General features: G+C 46.7%; 1 protein-coding gene across 3 annotated transcripts in view; it reads left to right on the forward strand.

Moving 5' to 3' along the window:
• Positions 1 to 25,905, forward strand: part of PAK3 (p21 (RAC1) activated kinase 3) — a 171,181-nt gene that overhangs the window by 140,229 nt on the left and 5,047 nt on the right. For all 3 annotated transcript variants that reach the window (XM_040442366.1, XM_040442367.1, XM_040442365.1), the window contains exons 6-14: positions 779 to 907; positions 3,872 to 4,046; positions 13,696 to 13,759; positions 20,996 to 21,044; positions 21,186 to 21,298; positions 22,005 to 22,122; positions 23,019 to 23,118; positions 23,324 to 23,520; positions 24,510 to 24,647. In XM_040442366.1, the coding sequence (XP_040298300.1) occupies positions 779 to 907; positions 3,872 to 4,046; positions 13,696 to 13,759; positions 20,996 to 21,044; positions 21,186 to 21,298; positions 22,005 to 22,122; positions 23,019 to 23,118; positions 23,324 to 23,520; positions 24,510 to 24,647 (1,083 nt within the window). The remainder of the gene's footprint in view (positions 1 to 778; positions 908 to 3,871; positions 4,047 to 13,695; positions 13,760 to 20,995; positions 21,045 to 21,185; positions 21,299 to 22,004; positions 22,123 to 23,018; positions 23,119 to 23,323; positions 23,521 to 24,509; positions 24,648 to 25,905) is intronic.

Raw genomic sequence — 25,905 nt, forward strand, 5'->3', positions numbered from 1 at the left:
TACAGGTATATCGCTAATGAGTGTTGCTAAGAATGCTTGTTAGTAATGATCTGGCCGACTATCTGCAGGTCTAATACAACCCTAAAGCATTTACTGAAGAGCAATCTAATTCCAAGACCAGCACTCCTCATGTCATGTGTATTCTCTTGTCCGATCTGACGTAGCGTGTGAAGAGACGCTCCTGCTCTCTGAACGGTGTAATTATAGTTGTAAGATGATGGTACGGTCATGATCCTCGGAGAGTGTTGTGCAGTGGTCTCTAAAATTGTACCGCCCGACGTGCTGGAGTACAGACCCATAGGCACTACTTGTGGTGCTATATAGTGATCTGTACAGTGCCATATGAGTGGGAGAATAGCGCCGCAATACTATGTCTGATGAAGGATATCACACATTGTTTTCTGTATACTATAGCTCCATATGAAATCGGAGGCATACCATAGAAGTTTATGGATGTCCGATTTGGTGAGCCTTCAGAAGGTAGACTTCTAATTTAGCTCTGAATTCCCTGCTCATCTAATTATGGAAGTATACTGCTTCTATTCAGTAGATTTGGGACCCTGTATGTTGTAGACACAGTTCTGACCCTAATACAGTAATGGTAATTAAGAAGTCCATGATGATGGGTACTTTTTAAGGATGCCGCAGTTAATTGGTGTACTGTTTTCAGCGGAGGGCATAGAAGGAGCTGTTTTTTTTATTGCTCCGTTTACTTGGTCACAGCCAGAAGCAAAGAGAACAGCACATTGACCTCTTTATTTCATCACTTCTGTTGCAGAACACAAAGACTGCATCAGAGCCCCCTCTAGCCCCTCCTGTCTCCGAGGAGGAGGATGAAGAAGAGGAAGAGGAGGAGGAGGATGAGCCCCCACCTGTAATAGCCCCACGTCCTGAACATACAAAATCTGTAAGAATCTTTTTTTTTTTTTTTCCAGGTTGTAAATAATGACTATGATGTTCACGTAGATAACGCATCAAACACCTTAGGGCCTCATTGTTCCTACTGTAAATGACTGTCACATAGCAGTTCTGCCTTCAAGCAGGAGTTTCTAAATAAAAGATAAATCTTGTGGCACATATTTATTTTAGTTGTCTTCTATAGCAGTCTAGTCAAAGTTATGAGCTGCAGCAATTTTAAATTCAAGGGGCGGGCCCCCTAGAGACTGCTGGCTGCCCCCCTAGAGACTGCTGGCTGCCCCCCTAGAGACTGCTGGCTGCCCCCCTAGAGACTGCTGGCTGCCCCCCTAGAGACTGCTGGCTGCCCCCCTAGAGACTGCTGGCTGCCCCCCTAGAGACTGCTGGCTGCCCCCTAGAGACTGCTGGCTGCCATTCACAGCTAACAGTAAGGAACTAATGGGATTACATCGTGGTTATAAGAGCAGGGGGGTCTTTTTAATTCTTGAAGCTTGATCTGTAGTGTCGGCTAAATTATCAAAACTGATCCAGTGTACTAATACAAGGACATTCAATTCCTAATAAGTAGCTGTATACCTTTCATATGGACCAGCACGCACAACATCACTTTTAAGACAGATGTATTGTATTTGGACGACCCCTTCTCGGTTCGTGGGTCCCACAAGGTCCTCTGTTGTGAATGGACACCCCCAGGCTTTCAGCTCTAGGGGAGTTTCTACTCACCGCAGCCTTTTACATGTTTATTGTGCCCATAAATCCAATGTGCATTATTTTCAGGATTTTATCATTCCTATATAAAGCTAAACACTTTGGTAATATATTCGGATAAAATAAGTACTAATGCCTGTAAAATAATCTTAAAGGTGGTCCTCCACTCAAGTGCAATGTGTTGTCAGAGTAAACTGATGCAAAAGCATAAGACTTCAATAAAGAAGCATACATACAATGTAGAGATACTTCAGCATATGAATAGCTGCTCCTGTGGGAATGTCTTACAGGCAGAAGGCTTTGTGAATTGGTCTATTTAAGGCATTTTATATATGAGCTATACGAAATGATCTATTGCAGTGTTCAACCCAAACTATAGGCCGATACACCAGAGAAAAGCTGCTTGGTAATATCTAGGGATTAGGCTGCTTTTTCAGAGTTTATTATAAAGACCATTAACATACAGACACTTTTCCCTTGCTGCTTCCTGGTAAATACATATACATCCCAGTAATACATTTCCCACCACGTTTCCTTATGTCGACTATGTGAATGATGATGCCAGTGGTGGCATTTCAGAACTTTTTTTTTTTTTTGTCTGTAAATATCTATCTTCTTTAGGTTTAAAACCTAAAAGTAAAATGTTTGCCTTAAAGCGCTTCTGTCACCCTCAAAACACTTATTTTTATTTTTTTGGGCTTGTTAAAATCCTTATTTAACGACTATTCCCTATATAGGGCTCTTATCTTTTGTCTGTGGCTTCTTTTCCTTAAAAATCGATCTTTTAAAATATGCAAATGACTTCACTACCAGCAAGTAGGGCCCTACTTGCTGGTAGCCGCCGCAAAAAACCGCCCCCCTCCTCCTGTTGATTGACAGGGCCAGCGAGCGCTCTCCTCCTCCGGCTGGCCCTGTCAGCATTTCAAATCCTGCGCCTGTCTTCATTCGGCGCAGGTGCTCTGAGAGAAGGAGGCTCGCCTCCTCAGCACTCCCTCAGTGCGACTGCGCGGATGACGTTACCGAAAGAGAAGACGTCATCGGCGCACTGAGGGAGTGCTGAGGAGGCGAACCTCCTTCTCTCAGAGCGCCTGCGCCGAATGAAGACAGGCGCAGGATTTGAAATGCTGACAGGGCCAGCCGGAGGAGGAGAGCGCTCGCTGGCCCTGTCAATCAACAGGAGGAGGGGGGCGGTTTTTTGCGGCGGCTACCAGCAAGTAGACTCCCTACTTGCTGGTAGTGAAGTCATTTGCATATTTTAAAAGATCGATTCTTAAGGAAAAGAAGCCACAGACAAAGGTAAGAGCCCTATATAGGGAATAGTCGTTAAATAAGGATTTTAACAAGCCCCAAAAAAAAAAGTGTTTTGGGGTTGACAGAAGCCCTTTAAAGAGGAACTGTCATCTCTCCTGACATGTGAGATCAGCCTTGGAGCATCATTTAATGTAACTCTGTTATGCCATTTCTCTTTTATTCCTTCTAGAAGTTTATGAATGAGTTGCCAGCAGTCTCCAATAAAGGTCCATTTTGGGGTTACCAGTTGGTGGGGTGTTTCTGCACAGTCTGCACTATGCAATCAGTGCAGACTGTACATGGACATCCCCCAAACTGGTAACACCCAGATGGACCTATCTTGCAGACTGCTAGCAATTCATTCATAAACTTCTAGAAAAATGGCACAACATAGACGTAGACGAAGAATAAATGTTCCAGATTTTTTTTTACATGGGGAAGTAGGAGACGTGTCATGAGAGGTGACAGGTCCTCTGTAATGAGGAGTCGTTCTCCTAAACTTCAAAGTATTACCTACCTGTAATGTGTTTCTCTTTCTTCGTATTGTACCTGCTTTGTGGCAACATCAGCACATACTGTATACTAGAGGTGAGCGAATTGATTGGTCTTAGCAGGACTTCTGCACCTGTGGGGAAGAAGCGCATTTACCCCGGCCCTGACAATTTCTTGCCTGCGCTGCTGCTTCAGTTAGCAGAGCAAAGTTAGAAGCTCTGCTTTGGCGCAGCGACTTTGCAGGCGCTGCTACCCTTTCAGAAAGTGGCTCCTGTGCCGAAGCCGAGCCCGTGCCCTTTCTCGGATAATTGAAGCAGCAGGAAATGCTGATGAGACAAATCAGTTTGCTTATCTCTACCCTATAAACCTCCTGCTTTGCATTTGCTCTCTTCACATTAATACATTTTAAATTGCTTCTTTTACTATTATTTTTAGTTAAAAAGTGTATATTTTTCTTTTCATGCAGATTTATACGCGGTCTGTAATTGAACCAGTAGCTGTACCTGTACCAGCTAAAGAGGCCTCGACTTCCCCAGTAACCACCCAACCAGAAAACTCAAGCACGAGCACTTTGTACAGGAATACCGACCGACAACGCAAAAAATCCAAGATGACAGATGAAGAAATCCTGGAGAAATTAAGTATGTTTTCCTGGGCACAAGGTCATCTTTATATTTCCAAAAGACACCATCTAAGAAAAGACAAAATAGGCAGGAACATTTCACAGATCTCAACACAGTAAGGCCTCATGCACACGGCCGTTGTGTGTTTTGCAGTCCGCAAACCGTGTTTCCGCAAAACACGGATGGTGTCTGTGTGCGTTCCACAATTTGCGGAACCACACGGACAGCCATTAATATAACTGCCTATTCTTGTCCGCAAAATGCAGACAAGAATAGGACAGGTTATATATTTTTTTGCGGACCACGCAACGGATGCGGACCAAAACTGCAGCTCGGATGCGGACCAAAACAACGGCCGTGTGCATGAGGCCTAAGGAAGAGCTCACACTGATTTTACCTGCAGAAATGTGGAGGTAAAATCCGCAGCAGATTGCAGCACAAGGCAAGTGAAGGGGATTTTAAACATGCTTCCACATGGTGCACACGTTTTCTGTAAGGATTAGCCGGCATGCTACAAGATTTTCAACAGCATTCTCAAACTGTAGTGGATTTGTTTTGAATTTCACCAATTTCAGTATAGAAAGGGTGAAATTCTTGGTGAATCCGCACCACATTGCACATGCAGATTTCTCGCCCATATTCCTTGGGGGACACAGGAAACCATGGGTATAGCTCTGCTCCCTAGGAGGCGTGACACTAAGTGAAAGCTGTAAGCACCTCCTCCATCAGCTATACCCTTCAGCCTGGAGAAGAGACTGCCAGTTTTTGCTTAGTGTCCAAGGAGGCAAGACACCCCCTGCTTATGCAGGGTTGTTTTCCTATAATTTTTTATTTTTGCGTTTTTTGTTGTTTTAATTCGATTTTTTTCTACTTACAGGGACAACAGAGGCGCATTAGACCCCTCTGTTTCTCCCGGGGTTGAGTTGCGCCAGTGCCGGTAATTCCGCACTGCCGCCTCCCCCACAGAAGACAAGGTGGACCAGGGCAGCCTCGCTCCCCTGCGTCCCGCCAGCTCAAGGGTCGCCCGCACGCCAAGTCCCTCCCCCGGCTTCCTGCCACTGCGGTGCCAGTAGCTGAAGGGGCGACCCTGCTGGATGGATTGAGGGCGAAGACAGCGTATGGTGAGAGTGGCTGCTCCAGCCTCCCCTTCCTTCCTCCCACCGCTGCTACATCCCCCCCCCCCCCCCATGGGCATATCGGACCGGCAACCTTACCGGGTATCATTTGGGGGGGACTTTGTCTGGGCAAGTCCTTTATTTAGCGGCAGGGCACGGACTCTGCCTTCAGGGGACGGCTGTAGGCAGGAGGCCGTCTGCCACATCCAGGCGCGGCGGGGGCCGCTTACTTGGCGCGAACGGCGCCATTTCATCTTGGCCGGCACTTCATCCACCTCAGGGGTTAAAATCATTTTGCCGCGCGCGCGCGGCTCTGCTTCTCCTTCAGCGCGGCAGGGGGGGGTGGAGCTTCCTACATGCGCTCCGCTACTTCCGGTTTCGTCGGGCTCCACATCTCATAGTGCTGCGTGGAATCCTCTCTGCCGTCCGATCCTGAAGCTATTCATCTCCGTGCCTGCTGCCTCTCCTCCACAGCCTCCTTCAGTCTGCTCCCCTTGCTGCTGCCGCTTGCATCATCCGGGTCTGGTAGGACTGTTAACCCCCTCCGTGCCACCAGTACTGTTGCTTGGGTGTAATCCCCGTTCCGCTTTTGCCCTGGGGTCTCCCACTTTAAGTGCAACATTTTTTCCACCATGTCAGACCCTTCTGCAGCCACCAAGCCTTGGTACCATGCCTGTACTGCTTGTAGGGAACCCTTTCCCCGGGGGCAGTCTGATCCGCACTGTCCTGCATGCCGAGCTCCACCGCAGCCTCAGTCGCCCGCTGTGTCGCTCCCTGCTTCCTCTGACCCGCCTGACTGGGCTAGATCCCTGTCCCAGGCCGTGGAAAGCCTCACTCATGTCGTGGGCCGCCTAATAGACAGGCCGCCTACCCCGCAGGACGCCACTCTTACTGTCGCGCCCTCCGAGTCCACCACTTCTGCCGCTGCAGCGGGTTCACCCTTTCTTAGTGACCCCTCCCGAGCTAGGCACTCTCAGAAGCGTCTTAGAGTAGAGCGAGCCTCCTCCTCGGATGCCTCCCTCTCCCCGCCACGCGTGCGCACTCAGACGGGCCTCTCCTCTCCAAAGGATTCGCTCTCTGAAGGTGAATTGGCGGTTTCAGATTTGGAAATGGACTCGGCCCTGCCGTCCAAGCTAGCCTCAGCGATGGGTCAACTCATCTCTGATATTCGTGACACCTTTAAGGTGCAAGATGACCCCCCTAGTTCTGACGCAGCTAGCGTCTCCTTTATCAGACCCAGGCAGGCCTCAAAAGTCTTTCCAATCCACTCTGATTTCTCCTCCGTGGTGTCTAAGGCTTGGGCTCGCCCGGACGCCCGTTTTGTCAATCCCAAGAAGCTGGACATTTGCTATCCTTTTCCAGCCGATGTCGTGGCCACCTGGTCGTCCCCACCCAAGGTGGACCCCCCTGTGGCCCGTCTGTCAAAGAACACGGCCATCCCTGTTCCCGACGGGTCCTCTCTTCAGTCAGCGGAGGACCGTCGCATGGAGACCCTTTCCAAGGGCATTTTTGCTGCCTCCGGTTCTGCTCTCAGACCGGTTTTTGCCTCTGCTTGGGCAGGTAAAGCAATCTCTGCTTGGGGTGCGCAGCTGGAACAGGAGTTGGACTCGGACGTCCCCATCCAGGACCTACGTTCCTTGGCCCAGCTTATTATTCGGGCCGGGAATTTTGTTTGTGAGGCCTCCATTGATGCGGGAGCCCTTATTGCACGCTCCTCCGCCCTGGCAGTTTCCGTCAGGAGGGAGCTCTGGCTGAAGGTTTGGAAAGCGGACGCTGCCTCCAAACGTTCCTTGGCGGGGCTACCGTTTGCGGGTTCCCGCCTTTTCGGGGTCCGCCTAGACGAGCTTATTTCGGAGGCCACGGGTGGTAAAAGCACCCATCTTCCTCAACCCCAAGCCAGGGGCGCCCCCCGCGGACGCCCTGGTGCGTCTCGTTTTCGGTCCTCCCGCAGGACCTCTGGGGCTCCCCCCGCAGCTGCCGCTTCGGCCCCTCCCCAGGATAAGCGTAGGAAGCCCTTTTTTCGGGCGCAGCCCTCCTGGCGCAGGCCGCAGGCTGCCCGCACACCCGCAGCAAAGCAGTCCTCTGCCTGAAGGCGCGCCCCCACCCACCCGGGTGGGGGGCCGGCTCCTCCTTTTCAGGGACATCTGGATGGCTCACGTCTCCGACGCCTGGGCTCTCGAAATTGTGTCCTCCGGATACAAAATCGAATTTGCGTCCTTCCCTCCAGATCGGTTCTTTCGCTCCCGCCCACCGCGGGACCCGAAAAGCGCGGCTGCGTTCTCCGCGGCTGTTCAAGCCTTACTGGACAGGGGGGTGATTACCCCCGTTCCTCTAGAGGAAAGGTTCCAAGGGTTCTATTCGAACCTCTTTGTAGTTCCCAAGAAGGGAGGTTCGGTGCGGCCCATTTTGGACCTCAAAAAGCTCAACCGTTTTCTCCTCCTTCGACGGTTTCGGATGGAGTCCCTCCGTTCCGCGGTGGCTTCCCTGGAGCAGGGAGATTTCATGTCTTCCATCGATATACAGGATGCCTACCTCCATGTTCCGGTAGCCCGGTGTCACCATCGCTTCCTCCGATTCGCCGTGGGGGACCTCCACTTCCAGTTTGTCGCCCTTCCCTTTGGGCTGGCAACAGCCCCCCGGGTGTTCACCAAGGTCCTGGCCCCGGTTTTGGCCTTACTCCGTTCCAGGGGTGTTTTTCTGCTACCGTACTTGGACGATATCCTCATCAAGGCTCCGTCCCTTTCTTAAGCGGTTGCCAGCGTGGATCTCACTCTAGAGACTCTGGCGAGATTCGGTTGGGTCATCAACTTCCCCAAGTCCTCCCTTCCTCCCTCCAGACAACTGGTCTTCCTGGGAATGCTTTCAGACACGGGAGCGGCGGAGGTACGTCTTCCCTCGGAAAAACGACTGATCCTCCGTCGGGCGATTCGGGGTCTCCTTCTCCACCGTCGACCGTCCTTCCGCTTCTGCATGCGGGTCTTGGGGCAGATGGTTGCCTGCTTCGAGGCGATCCCATTTGCGCAGTTTCACTCCCGCCCTCTCCAACGGGCGATCCTCTCCTCCTGGGACAAATCGCCGGAGTCTCTGGATCATCCCTTCCATCTATCGTCTCCGGTGCGGTCATCTCTCCGCTGGTGGTTGCAGTCCCCTCTTCTGGGCAGGTCCTTTCTGCCGCTCAACTGGTTGGTGGTTACAACCGATGCCAGTCTCTTGGGCTGGGGAGGCGTGTTTCCTCCCCGATCCGTCCAGGGCATTTGGTCTCCATCGGAGTCCAAACTCTCGATCAATGTCCTGGAGCTGAGAGCGGCCCTTCTGTCTCTGCGACACTGGACTCATCTGCTGAAGGGTCATCCAGTTCGTGTGCAATCGGACAACGCCACGGCCGTGGCGTACATAAACCACCAGGGGGGCACTCGCAGCGCTGCAGCAATGCGGGAGGTCACCAGCATTCTCCGTTGGGCGGAAGCCCACGTCCCGGCCCTATCTGCAATTTTTATTCCAGGGGTGGACAATTGGGCGGCGGACTTCCTCAGTCGCACCACCGTCGACCCCGGCGAGTGGTCTCTTCACCCGGAGGTGTTCGAGGCCATTTGCCTTCGTTGGGGCATACCGGACGTGGACCTCATGGCCTCCAAATTCAATCACAAGGTACCCGCCTATCTGTCCAGGGCCAGGGATCCGGGAGCCTGCGGAGCCGACGCCCTCGTTCTTCCTTGGCGAGGCTTCGCGCGTCCATACATATTCCCTCCCATCCCACTCCTGCCCAAGGTCCTTCGGAAGATCGCGGCGGAAGGCGTCTCGGTGATTCTGGTCGCTCCGGACTGGCCCCGCCGGTCTTGGTATGCCGACCTCATGCTGCTCCTGGCAGACGCACCCTGGCCGCTGCCCGCCAGGAAAGATCTTCTCTCTCAGGGACCAATCTTCCACCCGCGTTTAAGGTCCCTACGTTTGACGGCGTGGTTGTTGAGACCACCGTCCTGACACGTAGGGGTTTTTCTGCGGACGTCGTCCGCACCATGATCCGCGCCCGTAAGCCGTCCTCTTCTAGGATCTATTATAGGACCTGGAGGACCTATTTGGGGTTCTGTGCCGATCTGGGGATTCCTCCGCTCCGCTTTTCTCTCCACACCGTTTTGTCCTTCCTGCAGAGCGGACTTGCCCAAGGTCTGGGCCTTAGTTCTTTGAAGGGTCAGGTGTCTGCGCTGTCCATTTTGTTTCAGCGCCCACTGGCCCCCCTTGGTCCTGTCAAGACCTTCCTTCAGGGCGTGGCTCACGCGGTTCCCCCGTACCGCCCTCCGGTACCGCCCTGGGACCTGAACCTGGTTCTCTCAGCGCTCCAGGCTTCTCCTTTCGAGCCTCTGCGGACGGTTTCCTTGCGACTTCTGTCCTGCAAGGTTATTTTCCTTGTAGCCGTCACCTCTCTTCGGAGGGTGTCCGAATTGGCTGCACTCTCCTGTCTGGAACCTTTCCTAGTGTTCCACCAGGACAAGGTGGTTCTTCGTCCGGTCCCTTCCTTCCTTCCTAAGGTGGTCTCCGCCTTTCATCTGAACGAGGACATCGTTCTCCCCTCTTTGTGTCCTTCCCCTTCCCACCCGCGGGAGAGGAAGCTTCATCGCCTGGACGTTGTCAGGGCGCTCAAGGTTTACCTGGAGGTAACCAGCTCTTTCAGGCGTACTGACTCGCTCTTTGTGGTTCCGGAGGGGTCGCGCAGAGGGATGGCGGCATCCAAAGTTGCTATCGCCCGTTTTGTCAAGATGGCTGTTACTGAGGCTTATCTCGCCAAGGGCAAGGTTCCGTCCCTCGGTGTTACCGCTCACTCCACTAGAGCGGTCGGGGCTTCCTGGGCTCAGAGGAATCGGGCTTCTACGGAGCAGATTTGCAAGGCGGCCACTTGGTCCTCCTTGCACACCTTCACCAAGTTCTACAGGGTGCATACTCATGCGTCGGCTGACGCTGCTTTAGGCCGTCTGGTGTTGCAGGCGGCAGTTGATTGATGCCTCTGGTGTTGGTCTAGTTTGTTCTGGTCCCTCCCTTCTGGGACTGCTCTGGAACGTCCCATGGTTTCCTGTGTCCCCCAAGGAATATAGGCAAGAAAAGGAGACTTTTGTATTACTTACCAGTAAAGTCTCTTTCTCGCTCTTCCTTGGGGGACACAGCACCCGCCCTTCATTTGGGTTACAGTTGTGGTTCCGGCTTGGTTGCCCCCGTTGGGGCTCGACAGTTCTTTTTTCCGGTTGGTGGTTATCTTTCACTACTTGGACACGCAACTGGCAGTCTCTTCTCCAGGCTGAAGGGTATAGCTGATGGAGGAGGGGCTTACAGCTTTCACTTAGTGTCACGCCTCCTAGGGAGCAGAGCTATACCCATGGTTTCCTGTGTCCCCCAAGGAAGAGGGAGAAAGAGACTTTACTGGTAAGTAATACAAAAGTCTCCTTTTTGCTGTAGATCTGCCTCATACAGCATTATAATACACATGAAATGTGGTTTTTCAAAATCATGCTGTAATTTAAGGCAGATTTCAGGACAAACTGTGGATTTGCATGTGCTTGTTTCCTGGGTCCCGTATTAGAGCTTAGGAAGAAAAAAATTATGATGTTATTAAATGAAAATGCATATTCCTATAGTTTTATTTACTATAAAAGCGCTATCCCATGGTGTATAATACATGACATTACATCATTCTGTACTACTGGGCCACTTTATTCACAAGCAGGATCTGTGTGTGCCACAGGGACGATTGCCAACGAGTTTACAGGGGAAGCGTTCTTGAATGACACTTTTTTCCTGCTCTGTAGAACATTTTTGCCCAGGCAATGTTAGACCCTGTTCAGACTGAGCTTTTTGGCATGAATTTCGCACCATGGGGCAGTCGGTGGGAGTAAATCAATGAGCAGGTCTGCAACATTCACAAAAAACTGCAGCAGAAACCGGAGGGATTTCTGCCAGCGAATACGTGGCGGTTTTTGTCTTCGTAACATCTGTCTTGTGAATAGGGCCTTAGCTCCTGTAATGACAACTGGAGGCCTGCTCATTTGTTCGTCATGGCTGTGGGAATGGCAAGCGCACAATATAAGAAATTGCTGTAAACGTGCCTTTACATGTATTGTGGGGTTCTGTGAAGGCTGCAGTGCAGGACAGTTACTGTAAAAACAAACAAAAATCATTTAAAAATAAGAAAAAAGTAAAATAAGCGTCAATGATTTTGGACATGACTGTCATGCCACTCTAAAGTTGTGCAGCCTTGTTTTTCTAATTCTGTACAACCCCTTTAAGAACCTTATGATTAAGAGTGTGGGCATTAATAGTTTTCCTATAAGCTGTCCCTTTCAGTGCATTTATACAGTGCATTCTATAGAAGTATGGGATGGATGGACTATTGATTAATGATCATCAGTGCTATGAGCTGCATCCATCCTGCCACCTGTCCTCCTATAAGAGTCACTGTTAATTTGTGATGTTTGGTGGGAGAGATGAGTTTCTCTTGCTGCTGGACAATCAGGTGATAAAGACTAAAGATGGCCATACACACCAACACCAGAAGTATGTCAACCATACCATTCAATTTCGGTGAGAATGCCCAATCATCGAATGTGTATGGCGGCCTCCCAACTGTACCTCAGTGGTAGATGTCTCCAACATGCTCAGTCTATTGTGTCCTTGGAAGGATAAGGTGTCTACTAGAGGTTTCTAGCTGTGGCTTCCTGGGCTCTCCTATTGACAACTCATGCCTGCTGTGCCCGTCCATACGTGTGCATGGGGGGGAATAGTGAGAGATAGCTGTCAGCCAAACATTATCTCAGGTTTGGCTGTGTTAAAGGCTATGTACACCTTGGGAGGCAATTTTTTTATGATTGCATTTTACTCATTTTTTGGCTAAAATAAATTTTTTAATTTATCCTTTACTAAAAATGTTGAGCCGTTTTGTCACAAAGGGTTAAAGTCATCCTGTCATCAGCTTTATGCTGATCTCACTGAGGGCAGCATACAATAGTGACAGAAATGCTGATTTCAGCGGTGTGTCACTTATGAGCTAAAAGTAAGTGGTTGCCGAGAACCAGCAACATAATCATTGCAGCCCAGGCCTTGAAAAGAGTCAAATCTACTGAGAAGAGTCCTGGTTATTCATAATCTCCTGCTCTCACCCGTCTGCTGCTGATTGGCAGTTCTCTCCTAGAGAGAAAGGGAGAAATCTAGGTAGAAGACTGTCAGTCATCAGCAGGAGAGCAGGAATTCATGGATAACCAGGACTCTTCTCAGGTGTCCGGGACTCTTTTCCAGGCCCAGTCTGTAATGATTGTGATGTTGGTTCTCGGCAACCACTTACTTTTAACTTATAAATGACACACCGCTGAAATCATCTCACCTGTCTCTACTTTATTCTGCCGTTAGTATGGGCAGCATAAAGTTGATGACAGGTTCCCTTAAAGGGCTTCTGGTAGCCGCCGCATCCTCCTTTCAAAAAAACGCCCCCTCCTCCTGTTGATTGACAGGGCCAGCGAGCGCTCTCCTCCTCCGGCTGGCCCTGTCAGCATTTCAAATCCTGCGCCTTACGCGTCTTCATTCGGCGCAGGCGCTCTGAGAGAAGGACGCTCGCTTCCTCAGCACTTCCTCAGTGCGCCTGCGCCGATGACGTCTTCTCTTTCGGGTTTAGAGGTGACGTCATCGGCGCAGGCGCACTGAGGGGAGTGCTGAGGAAGTGAGCGTCCTTTCAGAGCGCCTGCGCCGAATGAAGACGCGTAAGGCGCAGGCGCGGGATTTGAAATGCTGACAGGGCCAGCCGGAGGAGGAGAGCGCTCGCTGGCCCTGTCAATCAACAGGAGGAGGGGGCGTTTTGAAAGGAGGATGCGGCTGCTAACAGCAAGTAACCGCCCTACTTGCTGGTAGAAAGGTAATTAACATATTATAAAAGTGCGGTTTTTAAAGAAACTAAACCACAGAAAAAGGTAAGAGCCCTATATATTGAATAATCACACTATAAGGATTTTAATTAGCCCAAAAATGAAAAATTACTTTTGGGGGGTGACAGAAGCCCTTTAAACTGTTTTTCTAGTTGTGTGACTGGTATGTTAACTTTCACTTTGTGCCGCTCATCTAATAACCCTGATCTCTAAACTAGAGAGGTCATAAACACTTATACTTATCAGTAACATAAGAACTGAGCTATAATGAGTGTTTAGGAGGTCAGAGAGCAAAGATAAGGAGCCCGTCAGCTCCTGGTCTGATGGAAAAGACAGAAAATACAAAGGGTGCCACTGCAGCATGTCAGCTCTGTACAGAAAAAAGGATGCCATCTTTTTTAATAAAGACCAATTTAAGAAATCATTTTTAGCTCAAAATGAGTACAATGCAGTAATAAAAAAATTGCCCTCAAAGGTGTACATAGCCTTTAAAGATTTTGTATAATTTTGGGGGAAAACAGAAACTGATGTTTGTCTGTTTTTGTGATTCTGTATCTTTACATTTCATATTGAATCAGTAATACCATTTATCTATTTAGTTATACTTTTAAAAAAAATATATATATAATTTTTAAAAAAAATATTTGTCTGCAGGAAGCATTGTAAGCGTGGGTGATCCCAAAAAGAAGTACACGAGGTTTGAAAAGATTGGCCAAGGGTGAGTATATAAAGAATTCTATCTAGTTCTATCTAGCATGCTGCAGTATTTTCTCCGTCCAAAACTCCGGAACACTTGACGGAATGCCGTCAGATAAAAGATAAATACCAGATCCGTTTTTCCGGATGACAACCGGAGAGACGAATCCGATATTGCAATGCATTTGTGAGACGGATCCGCATCCGGATCCGGCTGGCAGTTCCGGCGATGGAACTGCCTGCCAGAATCCACCAACGCAAGTGTGAATGTAACCTTAGACTACATGCACACGACTGTATATGTTTTGTGGTCCGCAAATTGCGGATCCGCAAAGAAAAGAATGTCATCCGTATGCCATCCGTTTTTTTTGCGGACCCATTGTAACAATGCCTGTCCTTGTCCGCCAAACGGACAAGAATAGGACATGTTCTATTTTTTTGCGGGGCTACGGAACAGACATACTGATGTGGACAGCACATGGTGTGCTGTCCGCATTTTTTGCGGACCCATTGAAATTAATGGGTCCGCATCCTATCCGCAAAAATAAAAAAAACGGAACGGACACAGAAACAAAATAGCTTTGTGTGCATGTAGCCTTATACTGAGAGAGACTTATGGAAATTGCTGAGAAGTGTGTGAGTTTCCCTATCTTACCCCATGCTGAGTCTTCAGTGGATGCTCTCCTCTCTTTCCTCCCTGAAAATGTTCCACCTCTCCAATCTCTGATCTGTCGTGTACAACGTCCTTCCTCTTCTTGCTAATATCTCTGATACAGAGAATGGAGAATAAAACAGAAAGAACACAGCCAGGAGCTGTGAGGACCTGGAATGCTGTCAGATCTGTCACAAGCAACAGCAGATACAGCTATGTGAAGGAGTTAAACACACTCTGCAACAACAAAAAAATTATATTTCTCCATGTAAAATGTGTCCATAGTCTATAACCTTTACATGCACCATGATGTACAGTTATATCATGGTGCAGTGTAAGGAGCTTTTAAATGGTTAAAAAAAATTATTAAATAAAAAAAATTCCAAGTAAAAAAAAGCACACAGTTTTACCAATGAAAATGCTTTCCAATGGAAAACATTGCAAAAATAAAATCTCCACATATTTGGTATCACCACATCTGTAGCAACCCACACTACGCAAATAATTGAAGTAAAAAGTGATCAAAAGTTATGTACCCAAAATGATACCAGTGAAAACTATAAGCCATCCTGCAAAAATCAATATATTGATCAAAAATCAATAAAAATAATAAAGTTATGGGGCTTGGGATGCAGTGATGCAAAAACCCTTTCTTTAAAAAAAGTTTTTTATTATGCAAAAAAAGTATATGTATTTAGTATCGCTGTAATCGTACTGACCTAGAGAATAAAAGTTATAGTGCCATTTATGCTGGAAAATGAAAGTGCAAAACTCAGTGGCAGTTTTGCTGTTTTTTTCCCCATCCCTCTTCCAGAAAGAGTTAATAAGTAAGTTATGTGTACCCCAAAATGGCGCCATTAAAAACGACAAAAAACAAGCCCCCATATGGCTACTTAGAAGTTATAGCTCTTGGAAGGCGACAATGAAAAAGATCTCATTAGGCCGAACACGCGCTGGTCACTAAGGGGTTAATTTTAGCCCTGCTATGTCTGTGTACCATCATCTTGCTTGTACCACTGTAAAGGAGTTGTTTGCATCAGTGCAGAATACTGGAATTATAAGATGTCTTACTATGGTAGGCTTTCATTCTTGCAACTTACCAGTATATGACCAGGTCACATTATCCCTAATTGTCTGCATTTTATGATTCTGCTATAATTCAGAAAATTTGCAGACTGATGATTCTAATCGGTCACTATCCATAGAGCAACGGTCTAGCCTTGTATGCGGCATCATCTGACAGCAGGCAAGCTCTTTCTTCGAGCTTTCCCTGTGCAGTCTGTCTTGGCAGGGTGAAGCAGGTAATGAGGTTTTGTGAGACCGCCAAGATGTATATTTAGAGCTGATCTAGAAACAGATTTATCGAGTCTGTTCCAGAAGACTAAGAGCCGCAGAGATGTCACCATGTGAAGCACCTCATCGACGGTGCTCTCGGACCATAGGAGATCGTTTGTTATTAAAGCCATAAGAAATAATGTATTCAAGAAAGCCGGGAGCCTTCATCCAGTGTAGGACGGCACAGAGCCGGCCTTCAGTGTGGTCATATAGTGCAGCAAAGGACACGCTCATTATGAGGACTCCTTTCATCAGGAAGTCCCCGAGATCCGGATGGAGATTCCACTTTAATCACTGCTTCAGTCATGTAGATGAAGGAAATCCTCAGGCAATATAATGGGTAGGATGGGAGACTGATAAATGGTAGACTTCTTATCTGTGCACCACCACACGGGTTAACGGAATGAGCAATATGACATTGAAAGAGAAGCGGAAGACCCTGGTTTTATATTGTCTGCTCAGAACATATGGCTTTATCTAGTTTTATACATTTTTATGTAACGTTGGAAATTGCCACTTGCCATAATGCTCATGAGGCGAGACTTATCCAATATCTCCAACATCCCCCCCCATGTCCCGGTCCCCTCACAGGTAGTATATTTACCGTATATACTCGAGTATAAGACGAGTTTTTTGGCACATATTTTTGTGCTCAAAAAGCCCCCTCGTCTTATACTCGAGTCTAGGTCTTAGCTCCGGTAATAGCAGGCAGTGCGGGGGGCGGTGCTCACTCACTGACGTCACGCGCCTGCGCCGCCTAGTGGGAGCAGGCGTGTGACGTCAGTGAGTGAGCGCCGCTCCCCGCACTGCCTGCTATTACCGGAGCAAAGACAAAGTAAGATATCCAAAGTTAAAGGTTACTGATTAGTTTAAATATACTGCTGTGAGCGTCGGGGAGGGGGATCTGTGGATGGCACTGTAGGGGGATCTGTGGATGGCACTGTAGGGGGATCTGTGGATGGCACTGTAAGGGGATCTGTGGATGGCAGTGCCATCCACAGATCCCCCTACAGTGCCATCCACAGATCCCCCTCCCCTAAACAGTGCCATCATGGCACTGTTTAGGGGAGGGGGGATCTGTGGATGGCACTGTTTAGGGGGGATCTGTGAATGGCACTGTTTAGGGGGGGATCTGTGCATGGCTCCCTGTATTTAATGCAGAGTGTATGTGTATATAATGCACACACTCTACATTATATACAGGGAGTCAGAGTCAGACTCCCATCAATCTGAGTCACCCTCTTGCAGATGTGTGTATATAATGTAGAGTGTGTGCATTATATACACATACACTCTGCATTATAGCTGCATTTCCCACCCTAGTCTTATACTCGAGTCAATAATTTTTCCCATTTTTTGGGGGTAAAATTAGGGGCCTCGGCTTATACTCGGGTCGGCTTATACTCGAGTATATACGGTACCTCGCTTCCGTAATGGAGATCTGTCCTAGGAAAGCGCTTCAGCTTTGTCCCCATTTATTGTCAGTGGTCACAGAACTGAACGGAGCTGAGTGCACCAGAATGCATTCCGTTTGGTTACGTTCCCGTGCCGGACAGAAAAACGCTGTAAGCAGCATTTTTGAGTGCGTCATGGGATACTGATCAAGACACAAAAGAAAATGGATCCGGCGCCCATTGACTTACAATGGTTTTAGTGCCAGATCCGTCATGGCTATTTTAGAGATAATACAACCGGATCCGTTCTGAACAGATACAGACGGTTGTATTATTCTAACGGAAGCGTTTTGCTGATCCATGACGGATTCAGCAAAAACGCAGATGGGAAAGTAGCCTTACCCATGACCTCACTGTGTGCCTTATCGATGAGGTACAGCGGTGGCATACACACTTGGAAAGAGATAAGATACTGGGGATTATTTATCAAGGGAGTTACGACTATCTTAGACGTAAAAATAGTATCAAGTCCCCATTTTGAACGGCTGTGAGACCATATCAAGTTGCACAGCTGGTGTCAAAAAGTTTTCGACAGTTGGGTGGGACGGGAACGTGTCAGGGCCCCGGTAAAATTTACTAACATGCACACCTGGAAACAGATGTACACGTTGGCTATAAACCACGCCAGCCTGGGGCGGTCATAGATTTCCCGCCAGGCGCACAGCTGCCAGAGGATTAGCCAAATTTGTGAGGAGGCACAGCGCAAGAGGAAACAAAACCACAAGTTTTTTTTTCTTTTTTCTTGATCACTTTTTGTAAAGTTTCACTCCAAACTTGAGTAGCTTATACCTACCATAGGGCGTCACCCTAATGACCCATCCCACAGTGATGCACAACACTTGTATGTTCCGCTCATTAGGACTGCATACTCTTCTGTTACTGTTGCTCACGTGGGTCAAAGAATGAATAACTTGTTTGTGTGTTAACGCCAAAAAGTAATAGGGGGTCATTTATTAAGGAACTTGCGATTATTTTAGTCATAAAAGTAGTCGCAAGTCCCTTTTTTGTAACCACCCGTATGGCAATATTTTGTCGCACACCGGGTTTTACTTTGTGTTCGGCAGTTGGAGAGGGGGCATGCTGGGGCAAATTTACGAATATTTACTCTTGGAAACAGGTGTGAATGTTGGCAAAAAAAAAATACTCCATTCAGGCTGGAGTAGTTTTTCTCTCCTGGGGCCCGGGCTTGCCTTAGATTTGCCCAATTTATGACGAGGCACACAGCAGCACAGGGGTAAATCTAAGACCGGTGTCTTAGTAAATCACCCCCAATGATCCTAGCAGGCGATCTGCTTCAGATGAGGTGGTCTTTTTCTAGACCTCTTGAAGCCTGCTGTGGTTCATTCTCCCATCATACAGTGGCGTATCACTTTCTGATCAGTAGGGGTCCAACTAGTGGGATCTTAAAAAAACAGGCCACATAACACTAGTCGGACAGAGGATGATGTCAGTTTATAATATATTACAGTCTAATATGGCCTTTTACTGCCCTCCAGTGGCTAAAAGGAGATTGCAACTAATAAAATTTGCTGTGTACAGTAACAGGAATTGCACTTGTGTACAGTATAAATCTGGTTTGTACATTAGAGGCTTTATAACAGAGCAGGAGAAGTGCTGTTTGAGGTAGATTTCGAGCTTCTGTTGCTCCTGGTTGGTTATTAAAGGACATCTGTCAGCAGATTTTTACCTATGACACTGGCTGACCTGTTACATGTGCACTTTGCAGCTGAAGACATCTGTGTTGGTCCCATGTTCATATGTGCCCGTACTGCTGAGAAAAATGATGTTTTAATATATTCAAATGAGCCTCTAGGAGCAATTGGGGTGTTGCCCTTACACCTAGAGGCTCAGCTCTCTCTTCAACTGCTGCGCACTCTGCCCTTTGATTGACAGGGCCAGGTGGGATGATATTTACACTGTCTGGAGCTGTCAATCAAAGGGGAGAGGGCGCGGCAGTTGCAGAGAGAGCTGAACATTTGGGTGTTATGGTAACGCCCCCGTTGCTCCTAGAGGCTCATTTGCATACATTAAAACATCATTTTTCTTAGCAATGTGGGCACATATGAGCATGGGACCAACACAGATGCCTTCAGCTGCCAAGTACATAGGCAGCAGGTTAGCCAGCTTCATAGATACAAATCTGCTGAAAGGTGCACTTTAACCACCTAACTGTTTTGCCCGAGCCCAAATCCGGCACTGGGAAAAGTAGCTAACTGGAGGGGGGAGGGCTGCTTTAGATTCTGCTATCTCCTGAATGGTAACAGAAACATACAACTGGTCTTGTTTGAAAGCTGACATTCCAAGCTTTCAGACAATACAGAATGACAGCAATATGTTCAGTACAGGGGAAGATATCACTGATAGAATTCAGGATGCTGTGAATGCAGCTGAAAGTGAAAGTAAAAGCAGGTTTCGATTTCTAACATTGATTTCCCCTCTGTTGCTTGGACTTTAGCTGTATTTTGGACTTGTAGGAAAGCATGGACTGTCGGCTTTCAAAAAAGACCAGTTGCATGTTTCTAGCTGCTACCATTCAGGAGATAGCAGCATCTAAAGCAGCCCCTCCCCCCTCCAGTTAGCTACTTTTCCCACTGCCCAAGCTGGACTCGGGCAAAACAGTTAGGCTTCTTTCACACGGGTGAGATTTCCGCGCGGGTGCAATGCGTGAGTTGAACGCATTGCACCCGCACTGAATCCGGAGCCATTCATTTCTATGGGGCTGTGCACATGAGCGGTGATTTTCACGCATCACTTTTGCGTTACGTGAAAATCGCAGCATGTTCTATATTGTGCGTTTTTCATGCAACGCAGGCCCCATAGAACTGAATGGGGATGCGTGAAAATCGCAAGCATCCGCAAGCAAGTGCGGATGCTGTGTGATTTTCACGCACGGTTGCTAGGAGAAGATTGGGGTGGGGACCCGATCTTTATTATTTTCCCTTATAACATGGTTATAAGGGAAAATAATAGCATTCTGAATACAGAATGCATAGTACAATAGGGCTGGAGGGGTTAAAAAAAAAAATTAACTCACCTTAATCCACTTGTTTGCGCAGCCTTCATCTCTTCTGTCTTCTTCTTTGAGGAATAGGACCTTTGATGACGTCACTACGCTCATCAAATGATTCATCACCATGGTAAAAGATCATGTGATAGACCATGTGATGAGCGCAGTGACGTCATCAAAGGTCCTATTCCTCAAAGAAGAAGACAGAAGAGTGGATTAAGGTGAGTTAAATTATTTATCTTTTTTTTAACCCCTCCAGCCCTATTGTACTATGCAGTCTGTATTCAGAATGCTATTATTTTCCCTTCTAACCATGTTATAAGGGGAAATAATACAATCTACACAACCTTTCAACCCAAACCTGAACTTCTGTGAAGAAGTTCGGGTCTGGGTACCACATTCAGTTTTTTATCACACGTGTGCAAAACACATTGCACCCGCGCGATAAAAACTGAACAACGGAACGCAATCAAAACTGACTGCAATTGGGTACCTACTTGCGCGGGTATGCTGCAACGCATCCGGACCTTATCCGGACACGCTCGTGTGAAAGAGGCCTTAGGTGGTTAAGTGGTTAGATGGCCTCTTGTGCTTCTTTCAGTATAGCGATCATTGGCTAAGGTTGTGAAATGCCTAAATACAAGGCACTCCTCCTGTAGTACCAGTGATATCATAGGTGATGAACCCCTGTCTGTGAACTAAATGCTTTTGCCAGTGTTTGGGGCCCTGTATTTTACGACTTATGTACACGTGTATACTTTAACTAGATTCCTCTTAAGACTTACTATCTGATTTTCTGTCTGTGCACAGGGCATCTGGTACAGTGTACACAGCTATAGACATTGCTACAGGACAAGAGGTAAGCCGGTCACTACACAGTGGTGAACGTGTCTGAGCAGCTCCATTTTGCGGCTGGATTTTGCCCTTTCTATGGCAGTTTTTTTCGTCTGTAAGCATCCAATGTGCTAATGAGGCTCCTTATCCCTTTTGTCTCTCTCAGGTAGCAATAAAGCAAATGAACCTTCAACAGCAGCCCAAAAAAGAATTAATTATTAATGAGATCTTGGTCATGAGGGAAAATAAAAATCCTAACATTGTGAATTATTTAGACAGGTGAGTGGCCGTGCCTCAATGAGATAATTTCCATATCTATGACGGATGGAGCAGAGCTGACAGACAGGACTACATTTCTATCTCTGCCATATGTAAGGGCTGCATGTTACATTACTACTCATGGCCAAAACAGCACATAAAAGGGCTACTAGGGTCTTATAAAGCATCTGAGAGACCACTATAACCACATGCAAAAACTGCCTGACAGCTCTGAGAGTCACATTCTAGTATCTGGTATGTGCACCCTTCAGCTTCATCGAAGCAAAACTGGGATTTGTAGTAAACTGTACGAAGATGCATTAGATTGCGGGTTTTATGTTTGTTACATGATATACGCTGCACTAGTTTTTACGTCTTCTCGGTGCTTTGGCTAAGGCTTCTTTCACACTGGCGCTAGGCTTGTCCGGCAGGCTGTTCTGGCAGGGGAACAGCCTGCCGGATCCGTACTAACGCTTGCACACATGTGCGGCCCGGCCCCATTCACTATAATGGGGACAGGCGGGAGATGCGGCCGCAGCACGGCAAACATGCCGAGAGGCAGCCGGACAAAAAACAGAGCATGCCTAAAGCTAGTGTGAAAGAAACCTAAAAATGTAGTTTTACACTAAATATACATAGTAAAAAAACCTGCAGGATACACCAGTAGAAATGCTGTAATATCTGTGCATTGACTGCTCTAACTGCCTGTATAATTGTTGCGCTGCAGTTATCTGGTTGGGGATGAGCTCTGGGTAGTGATGGAGTACCTGGCTGGGGGTTCTTTGACTGATGTCGTAACAGAAACGTGTATGGATGAAGGACAGATTGCAGCTGTTTGTCGAGAGGTAAGATGCAGATTTAACCTCTATAATTTACAAATTTTTCTATGTGGTATCATTGCTAAAGTCCAGTAACCTTATCCCTGAGCTAACATGTCTGCATCACAGTAATCACAGCTTAAAGGCTATGTACTCCTTCAGGGGCATTTTTTTATAATTGTAATTTACTCATTTTGGGGGTTAATAATTTTTTCAGTTGGTCTTTCTTAGAAATGTTCATTTCTGAGAAACGAGGGTTTAAAAAAAATCTGTCCTGTTTGCAGACTGTTTTCTTTGCATCCCGTCATCTGACAGCTCATGTACAGCTCTTTATCTCTGATCTCCCGACCCTATAAACCTTCATTATAGCTCAATTCTTATCAAACTAATAGGAATATGGCTTAAAGGCTACGGACACCTTTGGGGCAATTTTATGATTGCGTTTTGGGCTAAAAATCTTTTTTTTTATTTTTTTCAATTGGCCTTTATAAAAAAAATATATATATAATGTTCAGCTGTTTTTAAATACAGGGTTAAAAATCAATCTTGAGGTTGTCTGTTTCTGTTTTCTTTGAATCCCATCATCTGATGGCTCATGTGTTGCTCTTATCTCTTGACTTCATCATTTGAAAAAAAGATTTTTAGCCCAAAATGAGTAAAATGCAGAATTAATAAAAAAGAATTGCCTCAAATGTGTTCATAGCCTTTAAATAAGCGCAGATAGCTAGTAGAAAAGTGAAGGGGAAGGGGGGGTACTCAGACTGTGGGAGCAGATATTTCCTTTCACTGGCAAGGATTCTGAAAATGCAAATGTGTTTTATGGCTTGGGGGTGACTATTGCAAACAGCACGATTGCTTTTTCCACAATGAATTTTTGTATACACTGGATTTGTTGCCTATTTAACGTGTGTTCGTTTTCTCAGTGCCTACAAGCCTTGGACTTCTTGCATTCAAATCAAGTTATACACCGAGATATCAAGAGTGACAACATATTGCTTGGGATGGATGGATCAGTTAAACTTAGTGAGTATCAGATGCCCGGTGTCCAGTGAAAACACATTTTAAATGTAGGTCGCTTGACTAAATATAACAATTTTGCTCTCTTTTTTATTTAATGAGGAGATGCCGTTTTGGTAAAATGCAGTAGGACACGTGGCAGTCGAGTTTTGAAGCTATTAGAGACATAGTGGACTTACATTTTGTGCTTTTTTTTATGTCTCATTTTCAGCTGACTTTGGTTTCTGCGCTCAGATTACGCCTGAGCAAAGTAAACGTAGCACAATGGTGGGGACACCTTACTGGATGGCTCCTGAAGTGGTGACGAGAAAAGCCTATGGACCTAAAGTGGACATTTGGTCCTTAGGAATAATGGCCATAGAAATGGTTGAAGGAGAACCGCCTTACCTTAATGAAAACCCTCTCCGAGTAAGTTTGCTTTATTACTACATTGTTGTGTTTGTTGCACATAATTTGTCCATTTGGCAGCTGCCGAGAAATCCCTACAGGTCAGTACTTGGGGCCCAGATTTTTATAGGTTCCACTTGGGACATACCTAAAAGGATGGGTTGGGGCTTTGTTGATCTACCATGATCAAGCGATTGCAGAGGAAGATATTATCTAAACCCGAGGAATTCTGGAATATACAGGTTTTTAAAATGGAAGCAGCCCAGTTGACAAAAAGAAAGCTTCACATATCTGCCCATCAATCCAAAAAAACTTGAAGTAGAGATATGAGTAGTCTATAAGTAGTATAGTCCTACTGCATTTTTGATGCTAACATTACATTTTCTTACACATTAAATAATTTAATTCTATTTGCTAAACTCAATCATGGTTGAAAAGGAGCTGTCACCTCTTCTGACATATCTGTTTTAGCAACTACTTGCATTCCCCATGGAATAAAGGTTCTGGAGCATCTATTTTTATGACTGTATGTAGTGGCATTCTTTTATTATTCCTTCTAGAAGTTAAGAATTATTTACTAGCAGTCTGCAATGATGGTCCAGATGGGTGCTACCAGTTGGGGCGGTGCCCACACACAGTCTGACACTGGCAGCACTGATTGGGTAGTGCCACACTGTGCAGGGACACCCCCCCCCAAACTGGTAACACTTATCTGGACCTTCATTGCAGACTGCTACTAATTCATTCATAACTTCTAGCAGGAATAATAAAGGAATGGCACAACATAGAGCCATAAGAATAGATGTTCCAGTTATTACATGGGGAAAGCAAGCAGTTGCTAAAACATGCCATTGTGTCCCTCTAAGCGGAGCTTTCTGTGAGAGGTATACATCAGGAACTTCCCCTAGCTTGCAGTATGTCCCTGATGGAACACAGTGACCACAGCCTTGGATGTTCCTCCTGGAAACTTTCCATTTTCTAATGATACTACTGGTTTCTTTTGTGTAAAGGCGTTGTACCTGATAGCAACCAATGGAACTCCAGAACTGCAAAATCCTGAGAGACTGTCAGCTGTTTTCAGAGATTTCCTCAACCGATGCCTAGAGATGGATGTGGACAGAAGAGGTTCTGCCAAGGAGCTTCTACAGGTGATATTGCATGCTCTGTAATGCCGATATTATTTCACCGCACATTGTGGCCGCAGCATGTGAACACAGCCTTAGGGCAGTTTAAGTGGCATGGGAACAAAATGAATTGATATTATCAGCCATGCTAATCAAATCGGCATTCAGCGTGTACATACGATAGGTTCATTTATTTTACAATTGATGGCCTATCCTCAGTATAGGCCATCACTATCTGAGATTATTATAAAATATTACTTTGTGTGAGCTCTGCACAGTCATATCCAGAGGTAGGTTTTATCAGAGCAGATTGAAGCATCAGTTATCGTTGCTGCAAAGACATTGCATTATCAGTAAAGGTAGCGTTTGTGTTTGTCATTAATGTGGGGGTTATGCTGAAAAGCTTCATATTCTTTTCTTGTAATGGACATCAAATATTTACGGCTACTTTCACACCTGCGTTCGGTGCGGATCCGTCTTGTATCTGCACAGACGGATCCACACCGATAATGCAAACGCTTGTATTCAAAAGAAAGTCAATGGGGGACGCATCCGTTTTCAATTGCACCATATTGTGTCAGTGAAAACAGATCCGTCCCAATTGACTTACAGTATAAGTCAGGACGGATCCATTTGGCTCCGCATCATCAGGCGGAAACCAAAACGCTGCTAGCTTCGTTTTAGTGTCCGCCTCAAAAGCGGAACAGAGACCTAACGCAGCCAAATTGATGCATTCTGAGCGGATCCTTATCCATTCAGAATGCATTGTGGCTGAACTGATCCGTTTTGGGCCGCTTGTGAGAGCCCTGAAACGGATCTCACAAGCGGACCCAGAAACGCCAGTGTGAAAGTAGCCTTAGTTATAAGATGCCAATAGTATTCACTGATCTCCCCTTTTATACAAAAGTTTATATTTTGTGATTCCTCAAGCCTACAAAAGCTTGTTCATTGTATTATAAAAGTCTATGCTTGTGTAATTTCTCCTGGTTTCAAAGATCTCTGCTTGCATCCATTGTATGAGAACCTCCATAGTTTACTTCCAGATGATAATCTGTCCATGGTCATGTACTGACTTGTGAACAGCTTGTTACCGTACACATTTCACAGCCTTGAACAAGCTGTGCCCCCTGTATTATCCCTACATGACCGGGAGAGATTGTCATCATCTAGAAGCAATAAATCCAAGCCATTGCTGGTGCAGCCAACCACAGGTCCATGCACTCTTTATGCCAACGCAGCTTGTATTCAACTGAAAAAATGCACAGAAAGCATACATTTTATA

Source organism: Bufo bufo, chromosome 8 (assembly GCF_905171765.1).
Source record: "Bufo bufo chromosome 8, aBufBuf1.1, whole genome shotgun sequence".
In the NCBI taxonomy this organism is placed as follows: domain Eukaryota; kingdom Metazoa; phylum Chordata; class Amphibia; order Anura; family Bufonidae; genus Bufo; species Bufo bufo.